Source organism: Bos indicus, chromosome 6 (assembly GCF_029378745.1).
Source record: "Bos indicus isolate NIAB-ARS_2022 breed Sahiwal x Tharparkar chromosome 6, NIAB-ARS_B.indTharparkar_mat_pri_1.0, whole genome shotgun sequence".
NCBI classification, from domain to species: domain Eukaryota; kingdom Metazoa; phylum Chordata; class Mammalia; order Artiodactyla; family Bovidae; genus Bos; species Bos indicus.
In genome coordinates this window covers 105561666-105579851 of record NC_091765.1, presented here as the reverse complement: position 1 = coordinate 105579851, position 18186 = coordinate 105561666, and the positions used below count along the sequence as shown (strand labels likewise).

The window sequence follows — 18186 nt, the reverse complement described above, 5'->3', positions numbered from 1 at the left end:
TGCTGTGGAGCAACTAAACACCATAACGGCATTCTAGCCCACATTCTAGAGCCCACAAGCCTAGAACTACTGAAGCCTGCATACCCTAGGGCCGTACTCTGCAAGAAGAGAAGCCCGCACCCTGCAAGGAAAGAGTAGCCTCCACTTGCCACCATTAGAGAAAGCCCACGCAGTGCCGCCAATAAATGAATATTTTTTTAAAAGCAGGGTCTCAAAAATATATTTGCACACATACGTTCACAGCAGCATTACTCACAATGGCCAAAAGGTGGAAGCAATGCCAGGGTCTATCAATGAATGAACAGATAAGAAATGTGGTCCATCCATAGAATGGAATAGTTTTCAGCCTCAAAAAGGAAGGAAATTCTGACACATCTACAACATGGATAAATCCATGCTAAGCAAAATGAGCCAGTCACAAAAGGACAAACCCTCTATGTTTCTACTTGTCTGATTCAAAGAGACAGAAAGCTGAATGATTTGGAAAGTTGAATGGCAGTTCCCCAGTGCTGGGAGTGGTAGAAATCGGGAGTTAGTATCTAACGGGGACAGAATTTCATTTTTGCAAGATGAAAGAGTTGTGCTGATTAGTTGCATGACAATGTGAATACATTTAACACTGCTGAACCAAATAGCTCCTCTTGGCCCTCCTGTGCCCACACAGCCACCACTCCTTGGATGTGGTGTTGCTCCTCTCGGCTGCCACCCCTGACCTCAGACGTGGGGTAGCTCCTCTGGAGCAGGAGCTTTGCTGGAGCAGCCATGAAGAGATACCTCACGTCCAAGGTAAGAGAAACCCAAGTAAGACGGTAGGTGTTGTGAGAGGGCATCAGAGGGCAGACACACTGAAACCATATCACAGAACACTAGCCAATCTAATCACACGGACCACAGCCTTGTCTAATTCAATGAAACTAAGCCATGCCGTGTGGGGCCACCCAAGATGGACGGGTCATGGTAGAGAGGTCTGAGAGAATATGGTCCACTGGAGAAGGGAATGGCAAATCACTTCAGTATTCTTGCCTTGAGAACCCCATGAGCAGTATGAAAAGGCAAAATGATAGGATACTGAAAGAGAAACTCCCCAGGTCAGTAGGTGCCCAATATGCTACTGGAGATCAGTGGAGAAATAACTCCAGAAAGAATGAAGGGATGGAGCCAAAGCAAAAACAACACCCAGTTGTGGATGTGACTGGTGATAGAAGCAAGGTCTGATGCTGTAAAGAGCAATATTGCATAGGAACCTGGAATGTTAGGTCCATGAATTAAGGTAAATTGGAAGTGGTCAAACAGGAGATGGTAATCAGCGAACTAAAATGGACTGGAATGGGTGAATTTAACTCAGATGACCATTATATCTAACACTGCGGGCAGGAATCCCTTAGAAAAAATGGAGTAGCCATCATGGTCAACAAAAGAGTCCGAAATGCAGTACTTGGATGCAATCTCAAAAACGACAGAATGATCTCTGTTCATTCCCAAGGCAAACCATTCAATATCACGGTGATCCAAGCCTATGCCGCAACCAGTAATGCTGAAGAAGCTGAAGTTGAATGGTTCTATGAAGACCTACAAGACCTTTTAGAAACTGAAAATGAAAGTGAAGTCACTCAGTCGTGTGTGACTCTTCGCGAGCCTGTGGACTGTACCTACCAGGCTTCCTCTGTCCACGGGATTCTCCAGGCAAAAATACTGGAGTGGGTCACCATTTCCTTCTCCAGGGGATCTTCCCGACCCAGGGGTTGAACCCAGGTCTCCCTCATGGGAGGCAGATGCTTTAACCTCTGAGCCACCAGGGAAGATGTCCTTTTCATTATAGGGACTGGAATGCAAAAATAGGAAGTCAAGTAACACCTGGAGTAACAGGCAAATTTGGCCTTGGAATACAGAATGAAGCAGGGCAAAGGCTAATAGAGCTCTGCCAAGAGAACGCACTGGTCATAGCAAACACCCTCTTCCAACAACACAAGAGAAGACTCTACACATGGACATCACCAGATGGTTAAACCAAAATCAGGTTGATTATATTCTTTGCAGCCAAAGATGGAGAAGCTCTATACAGTCAGCAAAAACAAGACCAGGAGCTGACTGTGGCTCAGATCATGAACTCCTTATTGCCAAATTCAGACTGAAATGGAAGCAAGTAGGGAAAACCACTAGACCATTCAGGTATGACCTAAATCAAATGCCTTATGATTATACAGTGGAAGTGAGAAATAGATTTAAGGGACTAGATCTGATAGACAGAGTGCCTGATGAACTATGGACAGAGGTTCTTGACACTGTATAGGAGGCAGGGATCAAGACCATCCCCAAGAAAAAGAAATGCAAGAAGTAAAATGGCTGTCTGAGGAGGTCTTACAAATAGCTGTGAAAAGAAGAGAAGCGAAAAGCAAAGGAGAAAAGGAAAGATATTCCCATTTGAATGCAGAGTTCCAAAGAATAGCAAGGAGAGATAAGAAAGCCTTCCTCAGCGATCAATGCAAAGAAATGGAGGAAAACAACAGAATGGGAAAGACTAGAGGTCTCTTAGAAAGTTAGAGATACCAAGGGAACATTTCAGGCAAAGATGGGCTCGATAAAGGACAGAAATGGTATGGACCTAACAGAAGAAGAAGATATTAAGAAGAGGTGGCAAGAATATACAGAACTGTGCAAAAAAGATCTTCACAACCAAGATAATCACAATGGTGTGATCACTCACCTAGAGCCAGACATTCTGGAATGTGAAGTCAAGTGGGCCTTAGAAAGCATCACTATGAAAAAAGCTAGTGGAGGAGATGGAATTCCAGTTGAGCTGTTTCAAATCCTGAAAGATGATGCTGTGAAAGTGTTGCACTCAATATGCCAGCAAATTTGGAAAACTCAGCAGTGGCCACAGGACTGGAAAAGGTCAGTTTTCATTCCAAACCCAAAGAAAGGCAATGCCAAAGAAAGCTCAAACTACTGCACAATTGCACTCATCTCACATGCTAGTAAAGTAATGCTCAAAATTCTCCAAGCCAGGCTTCAGCAATATGTGAACCGTGAACTTCCAGATGTTCAAGCTGGTTTTAGGAAAGGCATAGGAACCAGAGATCAAATTGCCAACATCTGCTGGATCATGGAAAACGCAAGAGAGTTCCAGAAAACCATCTATTTCTGCTTTATTGACTATGCCAAAGTCTTTGTGTGCATCACAATAAACTGTGGAAAATTCTGAAAGAGATGGGAATACCAGACCACCTGAACTGCCTCTTGAGAAACCTGTATGCAGGTCAGGAAGCAACAGTTAGAACTGGACATGGAACAACAGACTGGTTCCAAATAGGAAAAGGAGTATGTCAAGGCTGTATATTGTCACCCTGTTTATTTAACTTATATGCAGAGTACATCATGAGAAACACTGGACTGGAAGAAGCACAAGCTGGAATCAAGATTGCTGGGAGAAATATCAATAACCTCAGATATGCAGATGACACCACCCTTATGGCAGAAAGTGAAGAGGAACAAAAAAGCCTCATGATGAAAGTGAAAGAAGAGAGTGAAAAAGTTGGCTTAAAGCTCAACATTCAGAAAACGAAGATAATGGCATCTGGTCCCATCACTTCATGGGAAATAGATGGGGAAACATTGGAAACAGTGTCAGGCTTTATTTTGGGGGGCTCCAAAATCACTGCAGATGGTGACTGTAGCCATGAAATTAAAAGACGCTCACTCCTTGGAAGGAAAGTTATGACCAACCTACATCGCATATTGAAAAGCAGAGACATTACTTTGCCAACAAAGTCCATCTAGTCAAGGCTATGGTTTTTCCAGTGGTCATGTATGGATGTGGGAGTTGGACTGTGAAGAAAGCTGAGCACCAAAGAATGGATGTTTTTGAACTGTGGTGCTGGAGAAGACTCTTGAGAGTCCCTTGGACTTCAAAGGAAATCCAACCAGTCCATCCTCAAGGAGATCAGTCCTGGGTGTTCATTGGAAGGACTGATGCTGAGGCTGAAACTCCAATACTTTGGCCACTTCATGCGAAGAGTTGACTCATTGGAAAAGACCCTGATGCTGGGAGGGTTGGGGCAGAAGAAGAAGGGGACGACAGAGGATGAGATGGCTGGATGGCATCACTGACTTGATGGACATGAGTTTGAGTGAAATCTGAGAGTTGGTGATGGACAGGGAGGTCTGGTGTGCGGCAATTCATGGGGTTGCAAAGAATCAGACATGACTGAGCGGCTGAACTGAACTGAACTGAACTGAACCGAATAGGTAAAAATGGCTAAGGCAGCAAATGTTATGGTTACATGTACTTTACCACAATTTAAAAACAAAAAGTCTGTTTTAAAAAGTAATGTTTTTTATTCTTCCATCATCTAATGTAGCAAATGCACACAGTCAGAATCCAGTAAGGATAGAAAAATTGATTAATTGACTGACTGACAAAATGTCTTAAATTATGAAGGAAGAGATCTCCAAGCCACCAAGTGACAGAGTGATATTTTGAAAACCACATCTGCCCAGGTCTTTCCTCTGCCCAGAACCTTTGATGGCTCCCCACTGCCCTTGTGGGAAAGTCTTCCCAGGTCTTTCCTCTGTCCAGAGTCTTCAATGGCTCCCCACTGCCCTTGTGGGAAAGTCTGCCCAGGTCTTTCCTCTGCCCAGAACTTTCAATGGCTCCCCATTGCCCTTGTGGGAAAGTCAAAGCTCCTACAGCGGGCATCAGCCTTGACCAAGCACTCACTGCAATGTGCTAGGTATACACACCACACCTTTAATTTTCACAACAACCCCATAAAGGAGGCGTTTCACAGATGAGACCATGAGGCCCAGAGAAGTTAAGACATTTGCTCAGAGTCACACTGCTGGTGTGAGCCAAAGCCAGAGTCCGTGCCTATAAGGCCTACACCAAATCACAGCTCAGTCTGGGCCCATCACCCTAGCTCGCCTCCCCCTACAGCCCACACATCTCCTTCCCATCATGTGGAGGGGCTGCACACCCCCAAATGTCCTCTGTTATGGTGTCTGACATGCCACACCCCTCTTTCCTTGACAAACACCCCTCACCTCAAAACTAGTGAGAGGCCTTCCTGGCTCTCCCTCATCCCTGGGTGACTTCATCTAAGCATTGAGTTGTGGTGCCAGCAGTGTCTCTTTTGTTGATTGTCTCCCCCTTGACTGACTCCTCCACAGAGAACAGACCATGGCTAGACTCAAGAGTACTGAACACAGGGCTTGTCATTTGGGGGAAGAAGGAAGGAAGGAGGGGGGGAGGAAGGGAAGGTGGGAGGGCAGAAGGAAGTTCTCCTGGTCCCCTAAGGCTTTCCACATTGTCACTGGAATCTCTAGAAGATTGTTCCTCATGGGATGGGATGAGTTGCATGCCCCTGGAATGAACTGCATTCATTTGCTGGCACTTCCAGAACAAACTACCACAGGTTAGATGGCTTAAAACAGCCAAAACTAATTTTCCCCCAGTTCTAGAAGCCAGAAGTCTGAGATCAAGGTACTGGCAGGTTGGTTCTCTCCTTCCCTGCAGATGGCAACCTCCCTTCAATGCTCTCACACTGCGAGTCTGTGTTCTCCTCTCCTCTTCTCATAAGGACACCGGTCCTGTAAGATTAGGGCCCACCCTAGTGACATCCAAGACAGACCATAAAGAAGACAGAGCACCGAAGAATTGGTGCTGTCAAACTGGTGCTGGAGAAGACTCTTGAGAGTCCCTTGGGCAGCAACAAGATCAAACCAGTCAATCCTAAAGGAAATAAACCCTGAACATTCATTGAAAGGACTGAAGCTGAAGCTGAAGCTCCAGTACTTTGGCCACTTGATGCGAAGAGCTGACTCATTGGAAAAGACCCTGATGCTGGGAAAGATTGAGGGCAAGAGGCAAGGGGGAACAACAAAGGAGGAGATGGTTGGATGGCATCACCCATTCACTGGACATGAACTTGGGCAAAGTCCAGGAGATGGTGAGGGACAGGGAAGCCTGGCGGGCTGCAGTCCATGGGGTTGCAAAGAGCTGGACATGACTTGGCGACTGAACAACAGCAAAGTGACCTCATTCGGCCTTGATTACCTCTGCCAAGATTCTGTCTCCGAACAATCACCTTCTGAGGTCCTGGACTTTAGGGCTTCAACACGTGAATGTGAGGGACACAATTCAGCCCACAATAATTCTCAAAAGTCAAGGTGACCCTTTTGCACAAATCACCCTGGGAGCGCCTGCCCAGTTCCAGAGCTCCCACAAAGACAAACTTCTGCTAAGCTCTCCAGGCACATCCTCTCAAAGAGCTTCACTTGTGAGAATGTGTTCCATCTCAAGAAATATTATAAGGTCACCAAGAGCTGGCTGGCAGTCACCTGGATGCAGGTGGAGGCTGCTGCTGCTGCTGCTGCTAAGTCGCTTCAGTCGTGTCCGACTCTGTGCGACCCCATAGACGGCAGCCCACCAGGCTCCTCTGTCCCTGGGATTCTCCAGGCAAGAACACTGGAGTGGGTTGCCATTTCCTTCTCCAATGCATGAAAGTGAAAAGTGAAAGCGAAGTCGCTCAGTCGTGCCCGACTCTTAGTGACCCCATGGACTGGAGCCCACCAGGCTCCTCCGTCCATGGGATCCTCCAGGCAAGAGCACTGGAGTGGGGTGCCAAGATTAAAAAATGGTATCATTGGCCTTCAGAAGTGAGAAATTTGTCCTAAAGAACATTCCTCAATGGGGGAATACAGAAACATTTTCAGCAATAGCAGTATCGCTGAATCAAGCTCATGGCTTTTCAGGGTGACTTCTGTGGAGGCAAACCAGCAAGAATGTTTATGTATGTATAAAGAATGTACACATGTATAAGAATGTGAAGTCGAAGCTCCAATACTTTGGCCACCTGATGCAAAGAGCCGACTCATTTGAAAAGATCCTAACGCTGGGAAAGATGGAGGGCAGGAGGAGAAGGGGGCGACAGAGGATGAGAAGGTTGGATGGCATCACCAACTCAACTGACATGAGTTTGAGCAACTCCGGGAGAGAGTAAAGGACAGGGAAGCCTGGCACACTGCAGGGCAGGGGTCACACATAGTTGGACCTGACTCAGCGGCTGAACAACAACATAAGAATGAGTGTGTGTATGTATACAGAATGAATGTATATATAAATAACTGAATCATTTTTCTGTACAGCAGAAATGAACACAATGTTTTAAGTCAACTACACTGCAATTAAAAAAAAGAATCACGGCATCTTGGTTGTGACTTTGGGCAAGTCATTTGTCCTCTGTCTTTAGTGTGACGATCCAAGAGCTGTGCTTGTGGAGGTGTTGAAAGCACTACACAAAGTGAAATGCAAAAGTCCAACAGAAACACTACTTGTTACTTTTGCAGTTATGTCAACTCTGACAGCCTTCACCAGGGACTTCGGCCAAGAATGGAAGCTATGCTGGAGACCCATCTCGGGTCTTCTTCAAAATGAGGTTTTTCTGATTCTAAGCTACAGATTTAAATTACATATCAAGTCCTTCCTTCTTAGCCACACCAAGTTGACCAAGGTTGAGAAAGAAATTCTCATACATTTCTAAAGATTTTAATCCACAAGTAAGCAAACAAATCAAAAAAAAAAAAAAAAGCGTCTCAGTGACTCAGAGCAGAGACTGTAATGGCATGAAGTTTTTGGGGGGATGATGAAAATGTTCTAAAATGGATATAGGCATGGTTGCACAACCCTATGAATATACCAAGCCACCAAACTGTACACTTTAAATCAGTGTGTTGTGTGGGATGTGAATTATACCTCAACAAAACTGTTAATTAAAATTCCCCAAGCCTTTTCTCATGGGCTCCAGCCTGGCTGAATTTCCTGACTCCTCATCAGTGTAAGTTTTGCCCCTTAAGATTCCCACAAAAGTGGCCACGGGGACACAGTCCCACTGCACAGAGGAGGTGGCCAAGAGACCATCTTAGACACCCTGGGATACACTTGACAGATATCAAAGCAGCCTAAGCAAACATCATGTGGTTTACCTGCAACAGAGTATGCACCGCATGGGTGACAGGGAAAACTCCTTCAGTGGCTGATAAACATCCAGAAAATCCAATGAAGTACCCGATTTTAAGGCATCCCAGGATGATGGTAATGACTGCAAACAATGTGATACTACCTGAATGGGGTGGAGAGGCGGTAGAAACACACACATATAAGTGTTGGTATGCACTGATATCATTTCAAAACAAATTATATTAAACCCTCATATATAAACTCAAATGATTTTTGACAAGGGTGCCAAGATGGCTCAACTGGGAAATGGCATTTGTTTCAAAAACTGAATCTGAGAAACTGAGTATCCACATGCAAAAGAATGAAGCTGGGGACTTCCCTGGTGATCCAGTGGCTAAGACTCTGTGTTCCTAAAGCAGGGGGCCTGGGTTTGATTCCTGATCAGGGAACTAGATCCCTTCTATCGCATCTAATAAGACCCATGGCAGCCAAATAAATGTGTGTGTTTGTGTGTCTATGCATGTGTGTGTTAGTTCAATTGTTCAGTCCGACTCTGCAACTCCATGGGTTGTAGCCCACCAGGCTCCTTGTCCATGGAATTCTCCAGGCAAGAATACTGAAGTGGGTAGCCATTCCCTTCTCTAGGGGATCTTCCCAACCCAGGGATCAAACCTGGGTCTCCCGCATTGCAGGCAGATTCTTTACCATCTGAGCCACCATGGAAGCCCAAATAAATAAATTTTTTTTTAAATGAAGCTGGATGCTCACCTTACAGCATATATAAAAATTAACTCAAAATGAAAAATGTTAATCTTTCAGTCATGAAAGATGTAGGAACCCAGGTTTCCTACATTGTAGGCAGAGTCTTTGCCATCTGAGCCACCAGGGAATGAATCAAAGACTTATTCTAAAACCTAAAACTATAAAATCTTAGAAGAAAACATAAGAAAAAATCCTTATAATGTTGGGTTTGGCAATAATTTATTGGATATGACACCAAAAGCACAAGCCACAAAAATAAAAAATAGTTACATTAGTTGCTCAGTTATGTCTGACTCTTTGCAACCCTATGGACTATAGAGTCCATGGAATTCTCCAGGCCAGAATACTGGAGTGGGTAGTCTTTCCCTTCTCCAGGGGATCTTCCCAACCCAGGGATCAAACCCAGGTCTCCAGCATTGCAGGTGGATTCTTTACCAGGTGAGCCACAGAGGAAGCCCACATTAAAATGAAAAAAAAAATTAGGCATCAGAGGACACTATCAACCCACAGAATGAAAGATAATATTCACAAATCACATATCTGATAAGGTGAGAGTATCCAGATTCTATGAAGAACTACAATATAACCATTTTATTAAAAAAAGCAATTTAAAAAAATAAGCACAGGACTAGAATAGACATTTCTCCAAAGAACATATGTAAATGAATATTTAACACATGAAAAAACACTCAACAGCACTAGCTATTAGGGAAAGGAAAATGAAAATCACTATGAAATGCCATCTCACATGCATTAGGATGGCCACTACCCAAAAAAGAAGAGAGAGGAAAAGGATGGCGGGGGGAAGGAGAGGGGAAGGGGAAGGGGAGAGAAGGGGAGGAGGGAAGGAAGGAAGACAGGAAAGGAGGGAGCAAGGGAAGAAAGATGGAAAATAATAACAAAGATGTGGAGAAACCGGAGTCCTTATACACTGGTGATGGGAACATGAAATGGTGTAGCCCCTGTGGAAAACGGTATGGCAGTTGCTCAGAAAATCAAAAACAATAACTCCACATGGTCTGGCAATTCCACTTCTGGGTTTCTACCAAAGGATCAAAGGCAGGGGCACAAAGGGATACGTGGACACCCACGTTCATGGCAGCATCATTCACAAGTGCCTAAAGGAGGAAGCGACCCAAGCGTCTATCATTGGATGAGTGGATAAAAATGCAGCATGTCCATTCAGTGGAATATGATTCAGCTTTAAAAAGGAAGGGCGTTGTGACACGTGATACCACCTGGACGAACCGTGAGGGCATCATGGAGCTCAAGGTCCATAAGTGAAATAAGCCAGTCACAAAAAGACAAATGCTGGATGATTCCACTTATTCCTTGGAGTAGTTGCATTCACAGGAACAGAAAGTAAAACAGTGCCTGCCGGGGGCTGGTGGAGGAGAAAATCGGGAGTTATTTAATGATACAGACGTCTAGCTTTACAAGATGGAAGAGTATTGAACATTAACTGTAATTAATTCACAAAAAAGAATGTACTTAACAGCACTGAACTGTACCTTTAAATGATTAAGCTGGTAAACTGTATGCTATGTTTATTTTATCACAATTTTAAAAAATTTTAATATATATAAAGCAAATTCTACTATTGGCCTCAGGAGCTAAAACTAGAAGAAAACATTATGACTTGTTTACCATTGTACAGGCCTCAGGCATATTCTGGGGTCTGACAAATGATGTACATTCAACAGAATTTGGGCAAAACAAAAGAAGTCCTCTGGAAGATTTTCCCATGCAAAATGATCAATCTAAGAGTGTCATTGTTCTGCTCAAAATATCTCAGTTCTTTGATCCTAAAAGCCCGCTCGTTAAAGAATAAAAGTAAGGGGGATAAGGTATACAGGAACTTTCTGTACTATCTTTGCAACTCTTCTTTACAATAGAAAGTTTACTTTTTAAGAATGACAGGGACCTGTCTATAGTCGTGGCATGTACAATGCTGTGCTGGTGACATGGAGAAAGGAAACACTCTTTAATGGTACATCCGCCATGGTTGACAGCAAATGAAAACTAACAAAAACAGGCATATGAATAAGACTGGAAAGGAGTATGCAAAATACATTAAAAAAGGAACTTGTAGCCAAATGAAGAAAGTAGCAAGAAAAGCATAACTGTGGAGATTTGATCAAGGCCAAAGTCCCCAGTCCCTCTTCTGGCCCAACATCAACCACCATTCATACCTTCTCTCCCACGAAAGCAGGAAACCAGATCGTGTGTGACATGCATTATGGCAAGAGAGAGAGGAGGGCCTGGGCCATCACAGGGAGCTCTAATGTTACAGCTCCGGCCTAAGAAGCCTCCAGTGAGGAGTAATGCAATCGCCTGGCTCCTTTCCACTGCTCAAAGCCTTAGAGAAACAACTCTAAGTCACATTTTTTTTTTCCAAATTCTGGAAAAACCCCCAGTGAAATCAGAAACTTCACAGGAGTGGAGATTCAATCCCAGGGCTTTGAAACAGTTTGACAAATGCATGGTTCCTTTTGATGACAAAGAGAAATGGCCAGATGAAGTGAGGCAGGCTGGTTGGGTGGCAAGGGCAGCGGCTGTAACTCTGGAGACCCGGCTGTGTCACGGACAGAATGTGTGAGTTCAGACAGGTCAATCCCAAGCTCCTAGTCTTGGTTTTGCCATCTATAAAATGAGACTAGTCCACAGCCGTGGTTCTCAAACTTGAACCTGGGTCGGAATCACCTGGAGGACTTGTTAAAGCAAGGAGTACTGGGTCCCACCCCCAGAGTTTCTGATTCAATAGGTCTGGGGCAGGGTGTCCAAATTTGCATCTCTAACAAGTTCTCAGGTAGAGCGTATGCTGTTGGCCTGGGACCCCACCTGGAGAATCACTGATTTGGGACATCTCTGTCACTGACATTTCAAGAGTTGTGATAAGAACATCACATGCCTTCTCACATTCCTGCAGCCCTTCCTTCCTTCATCCATCCTCCCATCCATTTCTTTCTACAACAAATGTTTTAGGGACTCCTACTATACATAAGGGCCTTCCCAATTTGCCCAGTGGTAAAGAATCTGCCTGCCAATGCAGGAGACGCAGGTAGACATGAGTTCAAGCCCTGGGTGGGGAAGGTCCCCTGGAGGAGGAAATGGCACCCCACTCCACTATTGTTGCCTAGGCAATTCCATGGACAGAGAAGCCTGATGGGGTCAGGGGGTCCATGAGGTCAAAAAGAATCAGACAGGACTGTGCAACAGAGCACACACACACTATGCATGAGGCATTTTGCCAGGCACTCAAAGGTAAACAAATAAGATCGCTGGAGAAACAAAAATACACACACATAACATTGCATGAATTGGGGTGTGCAGAAGATACAGAGAAGTGAGCTGGCACCAAACTTCTCATCTGCATCGTGCAAAATCCAAAGCCAGTGGGAGAGTAGCTAGAGTCCACTGCAAGGAAAGGACTGCAGTTGAGAAACCCTATTCCCAGGCAAGATGGTGCCCACGGGTCAGGGCAAAAGACAGAAAGATGTTTGAAGATATGCTGAATATAATTGTTTGACACCTCTTTGTTGTTCAAATAAGATCCAGGCACTTGGGATATAAAAATATCAATAAAGTATATGTCCTTGGTGAGTTTAACCTGCTAGGGGGGAAGACAGGAAAATAAGCAAATAAGTGATAAACACAGAAGAAATGTCAGAAAGTGCCAAGTGCATGAGGTTGACGACGGGGGTCAGAAAAGGATTCTCTGAGAAGGTAACAGCTGAATTGACAAAAAATGTTGGGAGAAAAATATCCACAGAACTCACCTGACAAAGGGCTTTAACCAAACAATCAGGAGCCCTCTTAGCGAGGGAAGATGAAGAGGAAAGGGAGAAACAGTGAGTGATAAACTGTGCAACAGACTGAAGAGGTGGATGGATGTATAATGGAAGGAAGGAGAGAAGGAAGGGAGGGAGGGTGTGAATGGGTGGATGATGGATGATGGATGATGGATGATGGAAGGAGGGATGGATGGATGTATAATGGAAGGAAGGAGAGAAGGAAGGGAGGGAGGTGTAAATGGGTGGATGATGGATGGATGGATGGATGGATGGATGATGGAAGGAGGGATGGATGGATGTATAATGGAAGAAAGGAGAGAAGGAAGGGAGGGAGGGTGTAAATGGGTGGATGATGGATGGATGGATAGTGGATGATGGATGATGGAAGGAGGGATGGATGGATTATGGATGGATGCATGAGTGAATGGATGAATAGTCCAGTTTAATAGAAATAAGAAGAAGATGATAGAAGTTATATCCAAATGGATGAAGATAAACTGTCTGGAAATGTGTAATTTACATGCTCTTTAAAGATTTGTGATACAGACTAAAGCTGGGGATGGACTGAGTGAGGAGCAGAACAACTTTTCAAAGTTCTCATGGTAAAATGATGGGTACTAGGGGAAACGAGGGAAACAAATGCATTCTAAAGGTCTAATCTCTTTGGAATAGAGAAGAATGGGAGGATCTTGGAGTGAGAAGCAATGTGGTGAGAATGAAGTAATATGTACCTGATTATGAGAATGAGGAAAGGTAAGCTAGTCATTAATAGAGTAGAAAAACATAGTAGAATGTTCAAGTTCTCCAAAGAGCAAACACTGGAAAAGGCAAATGAGTCAACAATATGTAACATAAATCATTATAATCATCCTAAAGAAAAAAAGAAACAACAAAATCCAGAATATAAATCATTACAATTAGAATGATCTAAGTCTCCCATTAATTAGTAAACAAAGATGGGAATTCTGAATTAAAACCAAAACCTAACTATACGATCTTTACATGAAACACACTTTTAACTGAGTGACAACAATGAAAAGAGGGAGGTGGACAAAGTGGAAGTAGGCAATACAAACTAAAAGAAATGAGGTAGAGAAGTGTTACTATCAGACCACACGGGATTTAAGATTCACTGTAATTCTCAGGACAGAGAATTCTCCCATCTTCATCATCACATGTGAAGAAAGACATCGTGTATGAGGAAGACATAATAATCAAACAACCCAAATAAAATCCCTTTTGTTTTGTGTATTTAACTGCTACTTAAAAAAAAAAAAATTGAGTGAAAGATTTCAGAACCAGACAGATCCAGCAGACATAGACAGGACATAGAGGAACTGAACTGCACAACTGACAAGCTTGGTTTTATAACATCACCTTGCATGTTGATAAAAATCCACTATGTCATAAAAGCACAGAACATAGAGTGCCATGGTAGGTGCTAAATCCCTGGCTTCAATCCATTTTCTACCACTTTATTATTGTTGATGACCTTGAGCAACTTCCTAACTTCTCTGTGCCTCCATTTCCTCATCTGTAAAATGTGGATTATAAGATTGACTATCTCCTAGGGATGTTCAGTTCAGTTCAATCGCTCAGTCGTGTCCAACTCTTTGTGACCCCATGCACTGCAGCATGCCAGGCCTCCCTGGCCATCACCAGCTCCCAGAGGTTGCTCAAACTCATGCCCATTGAGTTGGTGACACCATCTGTCATCCCCTTTCCTCCCACCTTCAATCTCTCCCAGCAGCAGGGTCTTTGCCAATGAGCTGGCTCTTCCCATCAGGTGGCCAAAGTTTGGGAACTTCAGCTTCAGTCCTTCCAATGAATATTCAGGACTGATTTCCTTTAGGATTGACTGGTTGGATCTCCTTGCACTCCAAGGGACTCTCAAGAGTCTTCTCCAACACCACAGTTCAAAAGCATCCATTTTTCAGCACTCGGCTTTCTTTATAGTCCAACTCTCACATACATATGTGACTACTGGAAAAACCACAGCTTTGACTAGATGGATCTTTGTCGGCAAAGTAATGTCTCTGCTTTTTAATATGCTGTCTAGGTTGGTTATAGCTTTTCTTCCAAGGAGCAAACATCTTTTCATTTCATGGCTACAGTCACCATCTGCAGTGATTTTGGAGGCCAAAAAAATAAAGCCTCTCATTGCTTCCATTGTTTCCCCATCTATTTGCTATGAAGTGATGGAACCGGATGGAATGATCTTAGTTTTCTGAATGTTGAGTTTTAAGCCAACTTTTTCACTCTCCTCTTTCACTTTCCTCAACAGGCTCTTTAGTTCTTCCTTGCTTTCTGCCATAAGGGTGGTATCATCTACATATCTGAGGTTATTGATCTTTCTCCTGGCAATCTTGATTCCAGCTCATGCTTCCTCCAGCCCAGCATTTTGCATGTTGTACTCTGCATATAAGTTAAATAAGCAGGGTGACAGTATACAGTCTTGATGTACTCCTTTCCTGATTTGGAACCAATCCTTTGTTCCATGTCCGGTTCTAACTGTTGCCTCCTGACCTGCATACAGGCTTCTCAGGAGGCAGGTAAGATGGTCTGGTATTCCCATCTCTTGAAGAATTTTCCACAGTTTGTTGTGATGCACACAGTCAAAGGCTTTGGCATAGTCAATAAAGCAGAAGTAGATGTTTTTATGGAACTCTCTTGCTTTTTCAACGATCCAATGGATGTTGGCAATTTGATCTCTGGTTCCTCTGCCTTTTCTAAATACATCTTGAATATCTGGAAGTTCTCAGTTCATGTACTGTTGAAGCCTAACTTCAAGGATTTTGAGCATTACCTTGCTAGCATCTGAAATGAGTGCAATTGTGCAGTAGTTTGAACATTCTTTGGCATTGCCTTTCTTTGGTATTGGAATGAAAACTGACCTTTTCCAGTCCTGTGGCCACTGTTGAGTTTTCCAAATTTTCTGGCATTTTGAGTATAGCACTTTAACAGCATCATCTTTTAGGATTTGAAATAGCTCAGCTGGAATCCATCACCTCCACTAGCTTTGTTCATAGTGATGCTTCCTAAGGCCCATTTGACTTCGAATTCCAGGATGTTTGGTTCTAGGTGAGTGATGACACCATTGTCATTATCTGGGTCATGAAGATCTTTTCTGTATAGTTCTTCTGTGTAGTCTTGCCACCTCTTCTTAATATCTTCTGCTTCTATCAGGTCCATACTGTTTCTGTCCTTTATTGTGATCATCTTTGCATGAAATGCTCCCTTGGTATCTCTAATTTTCTTGAAGATATGGCTAGTCTTTCCCATTCTATTGTTTTCTTCTATTTCTTTGCACTGATCACTGGGGAAGGCTTTTTTATCTCTTATCTCACCTAGGGGTGTAGAGGAGATTAATAAGGTCAACTGTCTCCTAGGGGTGTGGAGGAGATTAAATGAGGCCTGACATGGAAAGCACCCAGAACAGTGTCCCACAAATAAAAAACTTCTACAAGGATTCAAAGCAGAGACCCTGTTTGAATGCTTATTATCATCACTTAACTAGGTAGAGCCAATTAGAAGGTTCTGTAGCCACATTACTTGAGAATAATCCTAAAATATTTAGTGTTGGCAGAGGGGAGACCCCCTCCACTGTGTTAGTTGCCCAGAGCCCTCCTAGGGGTCTAGAATCTTGAACTGTAGACTCTTGGAGGTTGAAGGTGCCACAGAGTTAGTCTACATCCCCCATCTCATGCAAGGATGCTTCCCACTGCATCATGACCGGCACCTGTCTGGTCTCCACCTGAACATGCCCAGGGCTGGGAGGCTCACCCCTTGCATCACCAGCTTCTGCTTAGATTAGAATGCTCTTCCCCACATGGAACTTACGACAGCACCCCAGAACTACCATTCTCTTTCCTGGCAATTCTGCCATCATTCACTCATTCCTTCATCCATCCATTCAACTATCCATTCATCCATTTGATGATTTAGTAAATACCAACGGGCACTCACTGCATGTTAGGCAGTGTGCCAGGAGCTCAGGTTATAATGGGAAGTGCATTCAAACAGGGTCTCTGCTTTGAAGAGCTCACCATCTGGTTAGATCAACAAACTGAATGACACAACCTCCTGCTTGAGAAGTGCTAGGAAGAAAGTGAACAGGATGTTATAAGAACATACAACCCAGAAGACCCACCTGGTCTGAAGGCAACATGAAAGGCTTCCCTGAAAAAATGACTCTCATTTCCTAGGAAACCCCCTACCATCTCCACATCCTCTCTCTCCTGGACTGTCTGTACACCCCTTTCACTCCTCCTGGGGCCACCCCCTAGCAGCACCCACATGATGCTCAATGGGGGACACTCCACTTGCAGCTGACTTCCTTTCCAATCAGTGCCCAATCAGCATCAGCTTTTTAGGCAGCTGCATTGTAAGGCTGAAATCCTGAGAGGAGGTTTGTATTTTCTACTAGAGCAGAAATCCCATCCAAAGAACAAAGCAAAAAAACACATGTGAGAGAATGCGTGCAATTAGGCAAGACTCTGTCACAGTGAGCCCAGGCTGAGCCTAGGAGATAGTCGCTCACTTTCCTGGGGAAATCGCTCAAAAACCCCTGCATCTTCACCTGCTCCAGAATTTTGCTGGGTGTCACTGTCATGCTGTTTTTTATATTCTGTGTATTCTTTTATCCTTTTTTAAATTCAAGGTAGCCTCCTAAGACCCTACATATTCTCCCTATATATACACGCGTGCTCAGTTGCTCAGTCATGTCTGATTCTTTGCAACTCCATGGACTGTAGCCCTCCAGGTGTCTCTATCCAGGGGATGGGATTCTCCAGGCAATAACACTGGAGTGGGTTGCCCTGCTCTCTTCCAGGGGGTCAAACCTGAATCTCCTGCATTGCAGCAGATTCTTTACTGCTGAGCCACCAGGGAAGCACCTCCGCACACACATTGGGGTATCATCCTCCCCATTTTACAAATGAGGAAATTGAGGCAGAAAAGTGAGGCTACATGCAGGGGGGTGGGGCGGGGAGCTCTTAGCCCTCGTGCTCTGATACCCCTCACTGTCTGCACCATCCTCGCCCCCTCTTGCAGCTCTCTATACAGGGGCCACACCCGAGCATCCTGTCCCCAGAACCCAACCAGTGCCCCAGAGCTCGGTCCAGGCTGTTGAACCAAACTGGATCAATGTTTCTGCCCAGCCACCACAAAAGGTGTCCCCATGCTGTGGGCTCTGTTATTCTCTGCATGTTCCAAAGATCCCTCTGCTGGGTGGAGAGGACAGAAGTTACATGGAAGTGAGGGATTTTGCCCCTCTGTCGCCCTCTAATATCACAAGGAACTCAGCCCTCTTCTCTTTCTCACTCTGTCTGAATGTTTCCGTTGACAGGGGCTCAACCCTCCCCCTGATGCCCTTTTAGCTTCTTGGTCCAGGAGATGAAGGTGATAACATCCATCTCAAGAACCGCTGTGAGATTGGAAATACTACACTAAGTGAAAGAAGCTGATCACGAACATGACATATTAGGTGATTCCATTCACTAAAATGTCCAAGCCAGGCAAATCTAGAGATAGAAAGTAGATTCACGGTTATCTGTTCCTGGGGTGGATATGGGGTAAGGGCTCTCAGGGGGTAAGAGGTATCAGGGGATAAGAGCTAAAGGGCACACGCTTCTATTTGAGATGATAAAACGTTCTAAAAACTGACTGTGGTGATAG

At 44.2% G+C, this 18186-nt stretch overlaps 1 protein-coding gene across 2 annotated transcripts in view; it reads right to left on the bottom strand.

Moving 5' to 3' along the window:
- Positions 1 to 18186, bottom strand: part of OTOP1 (otopetrin 1) — a 48132-nt gene that overhangs the window by 25627 nt on the left and 4319 nt on the right. The window contains exons 1-2 of one of the 2 annotated variants that reach the window (XM_070791800.1): positions 9955 to 12621; positions 7981 to 8117 (exon numbers count right to left, since the gene is read on the bottom strand). In XM_070791800.1, coding sequence (XP_070647901.1) covers positions 7981 to 8117; positions 9955 to 10063 — 246 coding nt within the window. In that variant the 5' untranslated portion in view covers positions 10064 to 12621. Of the gene's footprint in view, positions 1 to 7980; positions 8118 to 9954; positions 12622 to 18186 lie in introns of those variants that run through there. The other variant, XM_070791801.1, reaches the window with a different exon arrangement.